General features: G+C 49.8%; 1 protein-coding gene across 1 annotated transcript in view; it reads right to left on the bottom strand.

Moving 5' to 3' along the window:
• Positions 1 to 15,492, bottom strand: part of Txnrd2 (thioredoxin reductase 2) — a 51,399-nt gene that overhangs the window by 22,916 nt on the left and 12,991 nt on the right. The window contains exons 6-10 of the mRNA XM_021209476.2: positions 15,208 to 15,286; positions 14,289 to 14,351; positions 12,780 to 12,850; positions 1,881 to 1,900; positions 1,036 to 1,127 (exon numbers count right to left, since the gene is read on the bottom strand). Of these exons, the coding sequence (XP_021065135.1) occupies positions 1,036 to 1,127; positions 1,881 to 1,900; positions 12,780 to 12,850; positions 14,289 to 14,351; positions 15,208 to 15,286 (325 nt within the window). The remainder of the gene's footprint in view (positions 1 to 1,035; positions 1,128 to 1,880; positions 1,901 to 12,779; positions 12,851 to 14,288; positions 14,352 to 15,207; positions 15,287 to 15,492) is intronic.

Here is a 15,492-nt window from a genome sequence, read left to right as displayed (position 1 = left end):
AGAAATGCAGAGACAGCAGTGCAGGCCCAGACTGGGGGTTGGCAAAGGTGTTGCAACCACCTCCTTGCCCAGGGGCCCCATGTCTCCTCAGCCTAGCTGCAGCTGAGGCCGGTTCCCAGGCCAACAGTAGTGACTAGACACAGCTTCTTAAAGGGCATAGCAATCACCATTTAGAACCTGTGGAATCTGCCTCACGAGGTGGTTCATGCTGGACTACATGTAGGAGGAGCCCTTTATATCAGGGTCCACATCTCAATTTGTCCAAACAAAGGACCTGGCTCATTAGCTGCCTAGCACTCTATACGCCAGCAGATGCCTGATGGACTCAGACACGGAGGCCTCTAAGGGAAATTACGGTGCTGTTCAGTGCCCAGTGGGTCTGTTACCACGTGGCCCGAGTCTGCAGCCCTCCTCTCTAGAGGCCCCTTTACATCTGCACTCTGTCGACTGCCAACATATCCCTGGCAGCAGGATACTCAGAGACTCTCCAGATGTTGTGTCCCTGTAGAGGGGCTTTGTATGTACCCCCTCAGCTGTGGTGGCACAGCTTTGGGACGAAGCCGCACGCTCAGCTACATGAGATGAAAAGACATTTGTGGGGTAGGATGATGGGGCCAGGAGTCATGAGACCATGGTTCCAGTTTACTCTATCTTCAGGTGACTCTCTAGGCTTCTGTGACCAGAGTTTAACATGACTGGGAACCGAACTATCGTTGGTAGAGGACACAGAATATTTGACATCTCAGTGATAACCTCAAAATTAGTTTTAACAAATGGCTTATTTGGAGGATGGGGCTTGAAGTGCTGCTCGGGTTGGCTTCCACTCTTGGACTCAGATGGTCTCCCTGCCTCAGCCTCTCAAGTGCCAGGAGTAGAGGCTGGTGCCAAGGTGCCTGGTTTTTAAAGAACTGTTTCTGAGGGTTTAGGCCTCTCCCCATACCTGCACCTGCCTGGGGCAGGGTAAGGTAGCCAAACAAGAGTATGGCCTCATGGGAGAAGCAGAGCCCAGGCAGGAGTAGGGGCTCCTGGGCATACCTGGTCAAAGCCTCGGAGAGGGATGCTGCGCATCATGACAGTGGTATCCAGTCCAATTCCAGTGAGGAAGCCAGCACACTCTAGGGCCACATCTTCAGCAGCGGGCTAAGGCATATTAACTGACTCTGAGAGGGAGCAGAGGGGCAAAAGACCCTGGCCCCTGCTCTAACAGCCCAGGAATCCATGTTACTGCTCAGCACCAAAAGGGGCCTCTGATGCAAGCTACAGAGATTCCCTAACCCCAGGTCTCAAGTGCATAAAGCTGCCAGCCCCAGCTTCAAGCTTTCCCAACAGCACCTATCTGGTTGGTGTTATGCCTCCATGGGATTCTACCTGGCTCTGGTGTTTCATCTCAGCCTCCAGGAGAGGGGTTGAAGATTGAATGGAGAGCTGCTGGCCAGACCCAGGGAGAAGACCCTTGTGGGTTGAGCCAGGGAGTACTGCCAATGGCCTGTGCTCCTATGTCCAGCTTGCGGCTTTCATCTTCCCTCCCACATCCTGTCCTGACCCCCAAGCCCCTCAGGGTTCCCCTCTTGACCCTTCCTGACCTGACTGCTTCTCCCACAGGAATGAGGTCAGATCAGGGCTGCTCTCCAGGGAGAGAGGCTCATCACGGCCTTCCTGACTGCCTCACAGCCCTCTCCAGCTGCCCCAGCCGGCTTAGTGTGAGGGTCAGGAAGTGGTAGCCTTCAAAGGTCAGCCTCAAACAGTTCCCTGGGCCCAAACCCCTCCTAGCAGGTCCAGCTGAGTCCCCACACAGGAAAGGAGGGAGAACAGGAGGGAGAATGGGAGAGGGGCTAAGCATCCTTCCTGAAGATGGCCATCTGCACTTTGGCAAAGGATACAACTGGCTCCAACCACCAACCTGCAGAGAAAACCAGAAGAGAGCACACTGAGTACCAGCAAAGCCACATGCTGTTGTTCCAAGGCTGGGACAAAGATGAGCCCCGTAGCCTTCCCACCAGGTACTCATAAGCCAGTGAGAGTGGAAGCAGGCTGCTCAAACAGGTGATACAGAGGTACAGAACCCACTTCCCAACAGCTACCACTATGAAATACAACACGACAAACAGTGCGACTGGACCAGCAAATTGCCTGGTGCTGAAGGGTGCCTGGGCTGTGAGAAGTAACACCTGGCTTGTGAAAAGCCCTGGCAGCTCCAGGCCCCAGGAGACATGTTGAGAGATGTCCCTCAGAAGCACAGAGTTTCTTTCTGACCACAGGTGAGTCTTGTCTTAGGCTCCTCAGAACCTCTTAAGCCAGGATGGAAGCAGGGATGGCCCAGGACACCAAGAGGAACAGAATGGGGACAGTGGCTTATGGTAAGCAGCCATGACCAGGGCCCATGACTCAACCCCACAACACATGTGTCCAAGGCTGAGAGATCATCCCCCTGCCTCCCTGCCAGAGCCAGAACATGACACTGTGACCTACCAGAAACAGTCATTTTAATGCTCTCATGGTCAGCTCCATACTCCACATACATATACATGCATTCACACATACGTGCACATATGTGTACACATACAGGAACATGCAAACATGAAAAGCCCTTTGCATGCACATACATACACACTATAAACACACTGGCATAGACAGGTAGTCACGCACACCTGCCCACATCCTCTCATATGCACATCCATGCAAACACACAAGCACAGTATGGGCACACTCATGCAAAAGGACTGGGGAAAAGAGGATTCCCAGCCAGGGCGGCTGCACGTGGGTGGGCTCGTCAGATCACCCCTTCAGTCTTTGAACAAGAGCAGGTGATGTAAGGATGGATAAGCCTGATGTCAGTACTAATCCTGGCAAGTACTAATGATATAATTCCATTTCAAAAAGCGGCGGATCCCTCAGAATACTTGTGCAGGTGCCCTGCGGGAACCATCTGGCATGCGGCTCTGCACAGAAGCTGGGGACAGAACCACACTTTCTGGCTGAGTACAAGATGGCCCCAGCTGGTCATATAACTCCACTCAGCATGTTATGACTATGGACTGGGGATCCTGGGATCCCCAGCAGGCTGGGAGAACAGAGGTGCTTTCCAGGCCCCCTGGGAACACCCCACGCACACGCCCACACAGGAGAGATGCTTTCCAAAGTATAAAGCCTAACACTTTTTGATATATATGGTGAGAGCTTTGAGCCACTTAAGATAGGAAACTACGAGTTACTTGAGCTGCAAACAGAATTGAGCTGCTTTGGTCATTCTGCCTCACCTGTAGGGTAGATGGTAAAGAAAGTCTGTGAGCATCGAACAAGCAGTGCCTCTGCTCGCAACTCCTTAGAGAGCAGTGCCCAGCTCATACCTCCCACAAACTATGGGGTTCCTGACCCAGTGGGGCAGCATCAGTGTAGCCCTTCTGTTGATGACTGGGCCTCTCTGTTACCTCAAACTCCCTTCAGACTCTCTCCAAGCCAGCTGTAGTCCCCAACCCCCCATTTCTAGGCCCTCCTACCACATTACTGAGCACGAAGTAAGCAGTCTCCTGGATCCGACTCTTCTGTTTCTGCAGTCCACGTGTGCCTCCCAGCCTCCCACAAAGCAGGCTGGGTGTAGGAGATGGGTGGGCGGGCAGCAGGGATCACCATCTGTTCCAGCACAGCACCATGAGCGCCATGGACCTCCTTCTGAGGTGGTCCCATAGCAGGAGGTGAGGTACCATTTCCCAGGTGCCCCCAGCCCTCAGGCTACCAAGTCCAAATTGCCAACTCCAGAGCACACACAGGAGAGATAGACACCCACAGGCAGGCACATTCCTGGGGGTGGGGGAGTCTTGAGAGTACGCACTGAGATCGCTATGAAAGCTGGCATCGTGCTTGAATGGACAGTGACCTTGGGCCATTTGTTTTATGAGCTATGATGACAGTCAGCATTGGTTTTTCTTACTCCGCCTCTCCCTCTAATTGACCAATTAATGGGAATGTTTATTCTTTGAAAGATGAACACAAGAACTCGGAGGACTGAGGTTCTAGGAATGGCCACATATGTCAATAATCCCAGCACTCGGGAAATGAGGTAGGAGGATCATAAATTCAAGGCCAACTTGAGCTACGCAGCGAGTGTGAAGCCAGCCTGGACACTTTAAAAAAAAAAAAAAAAAAAAAAAAAGACACTGAAACAAAAGCAGAGACAAACCGTGAAGCTTCCAGATCTGAGCCAGTTCCCTAAGAGAGGCTGGCAGCTCTGCTGTGCTCATCCAGGACCAGCTACGAAGGCACAGCGACCAATGCAGCTGCAGCCTGGGAGACAGCAGTGGTGGCAGTCTGGAAGGGGGTTTGGAAGCCTGGGACTTAACACTACATTTAAAAACCAGAGCCCAGATCTTTGCTCAACCAGTAGTCACTATCCTACACCCTGGCAGCCTTGAACCCCATCTGCGTGTGTGTGTGTGTGTGTGTGTGTGTGTGTGTGTGGTGTCTCTGTGCCTCTTAGTGCCAGCATTCTCCAGGGATGCATGACTACCATGAGATTAGTCTAATCACAGGGTGGCTTGCTTGTCAGAATTGAAAGCAGGAGGAAGCAGACACAAGGGCATTAACATAGACCTGTGAAGCTAGGCTTACAGTCTGCCTCTTGGCCTGCAGGACCCTAATCTCCTCTCCAGGAGGCACACCCACACAAGTGACAGTCTCACAAGAGCACCTGGCTCCTTGGAAGTCCTACCAGTCCAGGAAGTGCCAGTCAAAACCTGCAGAGCTCCAGACACTCCACGGAAGCAGCACTTGAGAGGAGATGCCACAATCCTGCATCCTGGTGGAGCTGGCTCCAGATCTGCCTCAACATGACCTGCCAGCAGCACCCAACCCTTGGGGGTCTACCCCTCCCCCCCCCAAGCCCTGAGTAGTGGAAGCTACCCAGGGCCCTTGCCCCACACAGGCAAACAAGCAAAAAAGCTGAGAATCAAGTCCTAGGCTGATAGCTGCTCTACCTTCTGCTACACCAGACTTCTCACACGAAATAGAAACAAGCAGAAAATGAGAATACTATGCAACCATGACTCTAAGTGGCTCCTCTAGATAAAATGAGACTTCCCATCTCCTGTGCTTAGGATGGGAGAAAAATGGACACAATACCTTGGCCAGCTTCCTGACTTTATGAGGGTCAGAGCAGAGCTACTTCCATGACCAACTCTGACGACAGCATTAAATCAGCCTACTGTAAAAACACTCTAGTAGGGCATGCTGATTCACACGTGTAGTCACAGCACACAGGAAAGTGAGACAGGATGGGGTGGGGTCTTCATGCAATTGAGGCTGACTTGGGTAGCACAGTAGGTTTCAGACTAGCCTGCACTAGAGACCCTGTCTCAAAACACAAAACACTATCTCAGCTTCATAGTGCCCAGAGACACAAAGCCTCAGGTTGGCAAGGGCACATGGGAGTGGACAGTCATGGGCAGTGTGGTGTGTAGCCAGGACACTCTGAATGGGACAAACAGTAGTGGGAGAGGTTGGCCCCAAGTGCTATAAGCCTTTTGGGGACCTGAAGCAGTGTGAAGGAACATCAGGAAGAAGTACCTGGGGACAGCAACTCAGCCCCTGGGTCTCAGGCCCAGCGTGGGAGAAGCCACTGAGCCAGGGCTCACTCGCTCGCTGCAGCATCCTCACCTTGGTTGCTAGCAGAAACAGTGAGACTAGCAACAGCACCTACTGAGCAGCCTGCTGGAGGCAACAGGACGTGGAATAGGGTGACTGGAACCCTGGTTCATGGTTTGGGCATCTAGAAGTACAGAAGAGGGGTCAAGAATACTGGGCCTGAGCCGGGCAGTGGTGGCACACACCTTTAATCCCAGCCCTTGGGAGGCAGAGGCAGGCAGATTTCTGAGTTCAAGGCCAGCCTGGTCTACAGAGTGAGTTCCAGGACAGCCAAGGCTACACAGAGAAACCCTGTCTCAAAAAACCAAAAAACAAACAAACAAACAAAACAAAAATAAAAAACCAAAACAAAATTAATAAAAAAAAAGAATGCTGGGCCTCGTCAGTTGGGAGTCAGGCTTGAAAATCAGTAGAATACAGAGGCTTCCTGGGGGTGTTGGGGTGCAGAGAGACAGCGTGATCTACAGGGTTAGAGTCAGGCTTTCTGGAGGTATGGAGGTACAGGAAGACAGTCTGAGCTGCAGAGTTAAAGGCAGGGCTAGCTCCTGCCACTCCCTTGTTACTACATACCCAGTGCAAGCCCATGACTCCCAAGGCCACATTCAACCTCCCTAAAGCAGGGTTAAGGAGCAAGCTTATCTTTTCCCCTTCATCCTCCCATTGCCAGGGCCTTGCTGTATCCATGGGACAGATTTCCCACAGGGCACCAGTCACCTTCCACACCTGCACTGGCCGTGGTGCCCGCCACAGTACCCATTGTCTCACCACTGGCTTTCCCCGAAGGGGCCCTGTGTTCTGGTCTCCCTCCTCCAACCTGTTCTGGATGTTGACAGTTTCAGTTGCTCTGAAAAGGCAGGCCGGGCACACACTGGAGACTGGGTGACCAAGACTGGGCAGGTGCCAACTTGCCGTCCTACCCTTGGCCCCATACTGCTCAGTCTCAGCACTCTAAGATTAGACAAGGAGTCTGAAGCCACCTCCGCAAGTTCAGGGGTTCTCACTATGAGAACTGCTAACACCCTGGTTCTAGCCGGGTGCTCTATCAGCTGACAGGTGTGGGCCAGCTTGGCCAGCACCAACTGCAGGGTGAAGGTTATCACTTAACCATGTCTCCTAGAGACAGGACTCAGACATAAGTGCCTCATCTCTGCCATCTGGCCAGCCCTGGGTTCTCTGAGACCCAGATGTCATCTACAGAGGAAAGGGACCCCTCATTTGATGCTCAGGGGCAAAGGCAGTGGGAGGGAATCCTGGGAACCCAGACAGGTATAGATAGTCACCATGACTATAGTCACCATAGTTCAGGTTCCCCATGACTAGGTGGTGTTAATCCTCACTCCCCATACATGTGCACTAGAAAATAAGTCCTGGCTGCTGCCTCTGCCAGGTAAACAAAACAAAAGAAACATTCTGAAGGTTCTGCGGATCCCACCGAGGATCTGGGGCTGGACCATATAGACGGCTCTTCCTCAGCACTAAACGCCACTCAGCAGACAGTGCCCACTGCAGGCATAGGCCCAGAGGTGCCGTGCACCCTTGGCTGCTGACCTGGCCTTCTAGATGAGCCATGTCAAAGTGTCACCCGGCTCTGGAAGGCACCCTGGGGCCACGGGGACAGCCCTGGGATCCATATTAATTTCAGCTCCATTTTAAAGGCGAGTTAAAATAAACACAGGGGATATTTATAAGGCAAATAAATCTAGCAGAAACAGCCCCTCCAAGTGTGAGCAGGGCCTCCCCCTCTGCCCCAGCCCAAGCTGATAAAATACAGAAATGCTACTGTAGACCCTCCAGGCTTATTTTGACTGCACAGAGGAATGTAACATGTAAACAGTGCCTCCCTGCCGCACTGTTACAACTTGCATTAACAGCCTGGACAAAGCCGCATTTTCACAGAAGCATCGTACGGGGATATATCTCCAGCTTAATTCTTTTTTTAAAAAAAAGAAAAACCATTTCCTCACATAAATCATGTTCAGAACTAAACGGGTGACTGATGCACCACAAACACTTTTTTCTTAAACAATAACATACCTAGATTCCATCTACACGAAGGAGCTTTAAAAAAAAAAAACTCTAAATGTTTTTTTCTGAAGAAAATAAACATTGCAGTTTTGTTCCTGACTAAAATATCTGTGGCCATATCTTACCAGCTGAGCCGGCACCCCCAGCGCACAGTCACAGAGGAGAGGTCCCACCTCTAGGCTACTGGGGATGCGAGCTAGGGGTGCTGTCTTGCTGGGCTGCACTACTGCATAGCCCTGGGTCAGCTTCCCAGAAATGGGCCTGAGTAGAACTCAGAAAATTCTGGCCTTTGGAGACATGGCCAGACATGGCCTTCAGAGACAGAACAACTTGAGCCCAGGAAGGGGCCCAGACAGGCTAGGAGAGAGGCAGGGAGGGCTAGCCTCCAGGACTGCTGTAGCTCCAATGTTGCTCGTGGAAGGTTCAGTACAGAGCATTATGGGAAGGCAGGAGAGTAAGAGGCACCCAAAGAATCAGGGCAAAGGGAACAGAGGGAGTAAGGCAGGCTTAGCAGCCATGAGCAGCAGCACTGCTTGCAGACAGGCAGCGGGTTATGCAGGCACTGCAGCAATTCAACCCACAGGCAAGGACAACCAGGCCCCAAACATTAAAAAAACATCCAGCCAGAGGTGACTAAAACCCAAACCAAACCAAGAACCATGCTGGAGGCGGGACAGGCCCTTCTGAACATGTAATAAATCTAAAAGCCATTAAGAGCAAAGAGAGATTTAGGTTACATCTAAAGGGGAAAGAAACCATTTGTACATCTCTAAGTTACAAAGAATCTTTATGGTGTGCAATACAGGGCCATCTCTGATATTTGAACCAGCTGGAAGATAAAGAAGAGATGAGGGGAGGGGGGACCCAGCCAGATACAAGGCCAAGGACCACAGGATTGGTTATTCACATAGAGACACTCTGAATTTCAGAGGGGGCCAGGAAATTCATGAAAAGACGACCCATGGAATCAAAGTGTGTTCCACCTAGCAGACAGACAAAGCTAGAAAAACAGACAAGGGGTTGGAGCTGGAGCTCAGGACCTGTTTCCTGGTACAAAGCCCTGGGTCAAGTCCAGATCTCTCCACACCTAGAAATTATTATGGTCTAAAAGACAATGCTAATTGCTGACATAAAAATTAAAACTTTGGGTGGGGAAGCCTCTCAGTGGTAGAACATTTCCATAGGATGTGAAAGGGTCTGAGTTTTGTCCTCAGCTCTGAAAATAAATTTAAAAAGTAAAAAGAATTTGAGAAATATGGGTAGTGGCACTACAGACTTGGAAAACTGAGGCAGGGGAATCACAAGTTTGAGGTCACCTGGGCAGCATAGTGAGTTCCAGATCAACTGGACTCCATTGTGAGGCTGTCTAAAACAAACAAACAAACAAAAAACTGGGGAGGGGGCAACGACTGGACTCTAAAAAAATAAAAGTAATTAAAAAAAAACCAAAAAAACCCTATGTCAGCCGTGCAGTGGTGCAGCACACCTTTAATCCCAGCACTTGGGAGGCAGAGGCAGGGGAATCTCTGAGTTCAAGGCCAGCCTGGTCTACAAAGTGAGTTCCAGGACAGCCAGGGCTACACAGAAAAACCCTGTCTCGAAAAACAAAACAAAACAAAACAAAACAAAAACCAAAAAACCCCGAAGTAAATGCATAAATATCCAAAAAAGTCAAAGGACAAAAGGCAGGGGCTGGGGAGATGGCTCAGTGCTTTAGGGTACTCGTTGCTTGAGGGGACTTGGGTTGGATTCCCGGCACCCACAGAGTGGCTTATAATCAATCACCCATAACTCCAGTTCCAGGGGGTCTGATGCCCTCTTCTGACCTACATAGGTACCAGGCATTATGTAGTACACAGACATACAGACAGACAGACAAAACACTCATACAGATAAATAACCTTTTTACAAAAGGCAAATCACAAGTGGGGCAGTGGTGTCACACACTTTAATCCCAGCACTCAGGAGACAGAGAACAGCCTTGTCTACAGAGTGAGTTCCAGGACAACAAGAGCTGCACAGAGAAACACTGTTTCAAAAAACAAACAAACAAACAAACAAGGCAAAGCACAGTCTAGTGATCCAGTGGAAGTCATCATGCGGCAGTCATCATGCATCAGTCATCATGCGTCAGTAAGGACTCAGTCTCAGTGTGAGGGAGGGACTATGGGCAACAGTGATAGTCACATACTGGGAATGAGAAGAGGGACATTCCATTCTGTGTCTTAAAAAAATACTGTCTTAATCCCAGCACTTGGGAGGCAGAGGTAGGTAGATTTCTGAGTTTGAGGCCAGCCTGGTCTACAGAGTGAGTTCCAGAACAACCAGGGCTACACAGACAAACCCTGTCTTGAAAAAAACAAACAAACGAAAAACAACAAAAACTAACAACAACAACAACAAAAATACTGTCAATGCCCATGTTATGGGAATGAGGGGGAAGTCAGCAGCAGAGCATAGGGGACAGGCAACAGCCAGCTTGTCAGCAAAGACACTTGAACTCCACTTTTCTGCTTCTAGGAGAGACTTCCTTAGTAAGTATATATAAACTAAGATCAGTGTTCTTCAAATGTAAGGGTGCAGCAACATGGACCCAGGTGTACCACCAGTGAGAACACCACCAGTGGGAACACCACCAGTGAGAACACCGCCAGTGTGAACACTACCAGTGAGAACACCACCAGTGGGAACACCACCAGTGAGAACACCGCCAGTGTGAACACTACCAGTGAGAACACCACTAGTGAGAACACCGCCAGCAGGAACACCGCCAGTGTGAACACCGCCAGTGAGAACACCACCAGTGAGAACACTGCTAGTGGGACCACCACCAGCGAGAACACCACCAGCGGGAACACCACCAGCGAAAACACCACCAGTGAGAACACCACCCGTGGGAACACAGTATTGAACTACTGAAGGAAGTCTGAAAAGCGTAATTCCCTTCCAGGCCAACAATTCCACTCCCATGCTCAAGAGAGTGGAGAGCAGGAGTCAGGTAGACATCCGTGTACCCACTTCACAGCAGTGCAGTTCACACTGCCTGTCCATGGATGAGTAGATAAACAAAGTGTGAGATGCTGGTGTGTTAATGTGTCAGCTGTAAAAAATGAAGGAAGGGCCAGACAGCTGGTCCACAGTAAAGGCACATGCGCCTAGGCCCAGTTCTACCCCCAGAACCCACATGGTGGAAGGACAGAACAGATTTTTGAAGTTGTTCTCTAACTTGTACACATGTATCATACCATAATTGTATGTGTATGAGCATTATGTATAAATAAATAAAGCAATAAAAAATGTTTTGTTGTTTTTAAGGAAAAAGAAGCCAAGCATGATGGAGCATGCCTGTAATTCCAGAAGCCGGTTGGTACAGACAGAAGGATCAGAAGTTCAAGGTTATCCTTGTCTTCACTGTGAGTTCAAAGCCAGTCTAAGCTATATGAGCTCCTGTCTCAAAAGAAAGGAGTTGGGCTAGTGACATGGCTGAGCAGGTAAAGATGCCAATAACCAGCAGGGCCAGGGACATGGCTGAGCAGGGCCAGCGACATGGCTCAGCAGGGCCAGCAACATGGCTCAGCAGGGTCAGAGACATGGCTCAGCAGATAAAGATGCCAACCACCAGCACAACAATCCGGTCTTGACCTCTGAACCCACAAGGTAGAATACTGACTCCTATAAGTGGTCCTCTGGGCTCCACATGCACAACCCCACACTAAACAGATAAACTGTGTGGGCCAGATGAGGTGGCCCAGTGCAAGAGCAAAAGCACTAGCTGTGCAAACCTGGAGACCTGAGCTCAGCCCACAGAATCCATACAAAGGTAGACGGAGACAATCAAATTCCACCTTATCCTCTGACGTCTGAAAATGCAGTGGCATACACGTGTCACATACACACATACACACACACACACACACACACACACCAAGGATACACCTATATGCAATAATAAGTTTTTGGTTTTCTTTTGGATTTTTTTTGGTTGATTTTGTTTGTTTGTTTGTTTGTTTTTAAGGGTCTTTTTATTTATTTTATTTTATTTATATGAATACACTTGTAGCTGTCTTCAGACACACCAGAAGAGGGCATTGAATCCCATTACAGATGGCTGTGAGGCACCATGTGATTGCTGGGATTTGAACTCTGGAAGAGCTCTTAACCACTGACCCATCCCTCCAGCCCTGTTTTTCAGGATCTTGACAGCTAGGCATGATGAGGTGCAGGTGCTTACACCTTTCATCGGAGAACTTGGGAGACAGAGGCAGGTGGAGCTCTGTGAATCTGAGGACAGTATGGTTTACATAGCAAACTCCAGGACAGCCAGGACTACACAGAGACCCTGTTTCAAGACAACAACAACAACAACAACAACAACAAAGGAGCTTGGAGCTGGGAATATAGATTCCAAGACAGAATGCTTGCCTAACTTTATCGAGGCCCTAGGTTCAACCCCAAGTGCCATGGGTATGGGGCAGTGTCTTTCATATGCTCCAACACACAGAAATTAGAGATCTGCACTCTCTGAAATAAATCCGGTGCATACATACACATTAAATCCTCACACCTGTGTACACTCTCCAACATACACACCATTTACACCTACATATTTACCAGCATACATATGTGCACATGCACACACTCAAGTGCATATGCCAGCCCACCATTGGGCTACTGTTTTCCACTAGTGTTTGCTTGAAAGTGCAAGCTTCTGTTGCCCTCTCGTGGCCACTCTGGTCTCTGCAAGCAGGAAGTCTGCACAATTGTGGGAGCTGGCTGCATCCAGTATCCAAGAATAGAGGAGCTCTGGGCAGGCTGGCACATTTAGCATATGTGCTCTCACCTCCACACCTGGCCATAGCTTGGAGCATGCTCAATGCACAAAGCAGAGAGGGGAGGGGAGGATCTTCTATACCAGGGTACGGGGGATGCTGCTGACAGCCACTGCCCTGTATCATGAATAGCTGACTCTATCTGTAGCACTCATGCCATCTCCTTCGAGATAGTCAAGGGACATGGGGTCTACAAAGGGCTGTCTTTCCTTCTTTTAGAGAATGACCTTCTGGCTCCAGTAGGGGAAGAAAGCAGATAACAGCAACACAACATACCCCAGGCCTTACGTTTTCCCAGGGGACTCCTTCAGCCAGAAGATGTCGTCACTTGTGATTCCATATTCCAGGGCTCCTTTGACCTATGGAGGAAGAGAGGACTCATGTGCTAAGACCGCCATTGGCATGTCCCCAGGGTTTCTGAAAAAGCAACCCCCATTCTGCAGGTTCTGGGGTTCTCTCGGTCCATGAGGGGAGAGTTTCATGGTTGGATATCTTCAGGTTGTGTCTCTTTGGGGATAGGAGGTGACTCTGTGCACATTATGTCCTGGGCTCTTTCCCAAGCATGCAGAAAGTAGGAGTGGCAGCTCCATCCTCCTGATGTAGATCTGAGACAGTCATGCAGAATACAGTATGCACGGAAGGCTCCCACAGGCATGCAGAGATGTCACGGTTCCTGGTTTCCCAAGGAAATCTCTGCAGTCCTGAGCCGACAATAAGGTTCTTAGGTAGACTCCAGTGGCCATACATGACAAAAAAGAAATGCCTCATAAAACCAGCTCAGAGAAATCACCATAGCAATGAAAAGATCCCAGTGGGGAGTCACCACATGAGTTACTTGAAATATTCTGCTTTCACCAAAAACCCTGAAGTATGTGGAGAAACCAGAAACTGACTTCCAGCTTCAGCTGCAGGGAGTAAATATGGTGTGGCCTCTTTGGAAAACAAACTAGTGTCTCTCAGAGGTTAAGCCAAATGAACTAGTGACCTAGTTCCATTCTTCATAAACACCCAAAAGAAGTTAAAACAAACTCCAGAAAAACCTCTCATGCGGGTACTCACAGCACATCGTGATTCATGAGAGCCACAAAGAGGAAGCAACCACGGCATTCACCGAGGGCCAGGCAGATTAGCAAAAGGCACCAATGCATAAAATGGAATATCATTCAGTCTTAAAGAAGAAGAATCTGATACATGTAGGTATACTGAACACATTATACTTGTGAGATAAACCAACACAAAGCACCTATGTCGTATGCATTTGTACGAGGCACCTTAGAATCTAGAAACCAGGGGAGCTGTAATAAAGAATCAGCCTGGAATTCTGAAAAGGATCTAGAGATGGCGGGAAGTGGAAGAGGTGCTCTGAGTGTATTAAACCATTGTGCCTCCCTCCTAAAGGGAACTTCTGCTAAGTGAATTGTATTCAAACTTTTAAGGAGCTGGGTGGCCAGGGTAGGTGAAGGGCAAGACTGAAGTCCTGGATGGTGGCCCTGGAGTTCTGAAGTTAGAAAAGCACGTGACAATGGAGGCGTGGAGGAAGGAACAGAGGCCAGGTGTGATGCCCGCCACACATTTCAGTCAAAGCTAACCCTGGAGGCTGAAGTGGACAGACACGAGCCCCAGGTGATCAGAAGCATCCTGGACAGCACAGAGCTAAACACCGAGGAAGGAAAAGAGAGGACATAGGCCTCAGGAGGAGCCTGCAGTGTGGAGTGGCCCCGAGCCACTGCCATGTGGTGTAGATTCAGGGAGGCCTGGCAAAGTGCAGAGGAAGGAGGGACAGAGCAAGCCACTCACTTGTGTGGGGTACCTTGGCCGTCCTCCTGTAGCAATGACTATGTGCTCGGCTGAAAGCAGAGTCTAAGGATAAACAGAGAACCATATGTCAATCAAACAGTGAACGGTCACTGGCTGTCAAACAGTGAACGATCAGCTGCCAGAGTGCTCAAATGCTTTCGGTGGCTGCGGCTTCCTGTGACCCCTGCTGTAGTGGGATGCTCTACCGTTATGTCTAAGTCACAGAGCAGGGGTCTCACAATGTCCACTCAACAGGAGGGCCAGGCAAAAGAGGGAGTGAGGTGTTCCAGCTCCACACACTTCACAGTATACAAGGCCTTTGCAAACCCTGCCTCTTTAGAGCCCCACAAACACTGCAGAAAGGGAGTGACTCTCACCCCAAACTGCAGGAAAACTAGCTGTGGCATCTGAACTGCTTAACAAGGGGTGTGTGTAGCTAAGGACTGATCTAGCTCAGGTTAGGCAAGCCTTCTGCCACTGAAATAGACCCCTACCTCTGTTCAATCTGTGTTTGTGTCTCTACGTGTATGTGTGTGTGCATGTCTGCACATGTCTGTGCACATATCTGTGTGTGCACAAGTCTGTGTGCTAGCATCTCTACATGCATGTGCCTATGTGTGCATGTGTCTGTGTGCACATGCCTTGTGTACATGTATCTGTTTCTCCCCCATACGTCTACATGTGTCCCTGTCGGGGAGACAAGGTCCCACTATGTAGCCCAGGGCTGGTCTAGGACTCAAGCTCCCATTTCTGCCTCCCTAGTACTGGGATCTCAGGCTTGGCCACTGCACCCAGCTGATGAATCACTCTGAAGAAGTGTGACTTCAAAGGCAGCTGTTAACACCAGATCAATGCCCAGGCCAAACAGAACTGGAGTCAGGTGCCAGAGGAGCCACAGAGACAGGCCGGTGACACTTACCGCCTTCCCGCCTTTGTCGACACCTTGAACTGTGTGCTCATCCACAAAGCTGGCTTTGATGTTAAAGTACTTGACTTTCCTGCAACATAAAGATAAGATTGCCTTTTCTTTTTTATCTTATTTTTTTTGGAAACAGGGTCTCGGGTATTCTAGGCTAGGCCTCAAACCCTCAAACTCAAGTTAGGGTCTCTATTGCTGAAGAAACGTCACAACTAGCGGGGCGGTGATGGCGCACGCCTTTAATGCCAGCACTTGGGAGGCAGAGGCAGGCGGATTTCTGAGTTC

Source organism: Mus pahari, chromosome 12 (genome assembly GCF_900095145.1).
Source record: "Mus pahari chromosome 12, PAHARI_EIJ_v1.1, whole genome shotgun sequence".
Lineage (NCBI taxonomy): Eukaryota > Metazoa > Chordata > Mammalia > Rodentia > Muridae > Mus > Mus pahari.
This window is presented reverse-complemented; position numbering and strand designations above follow the sequence as displayed.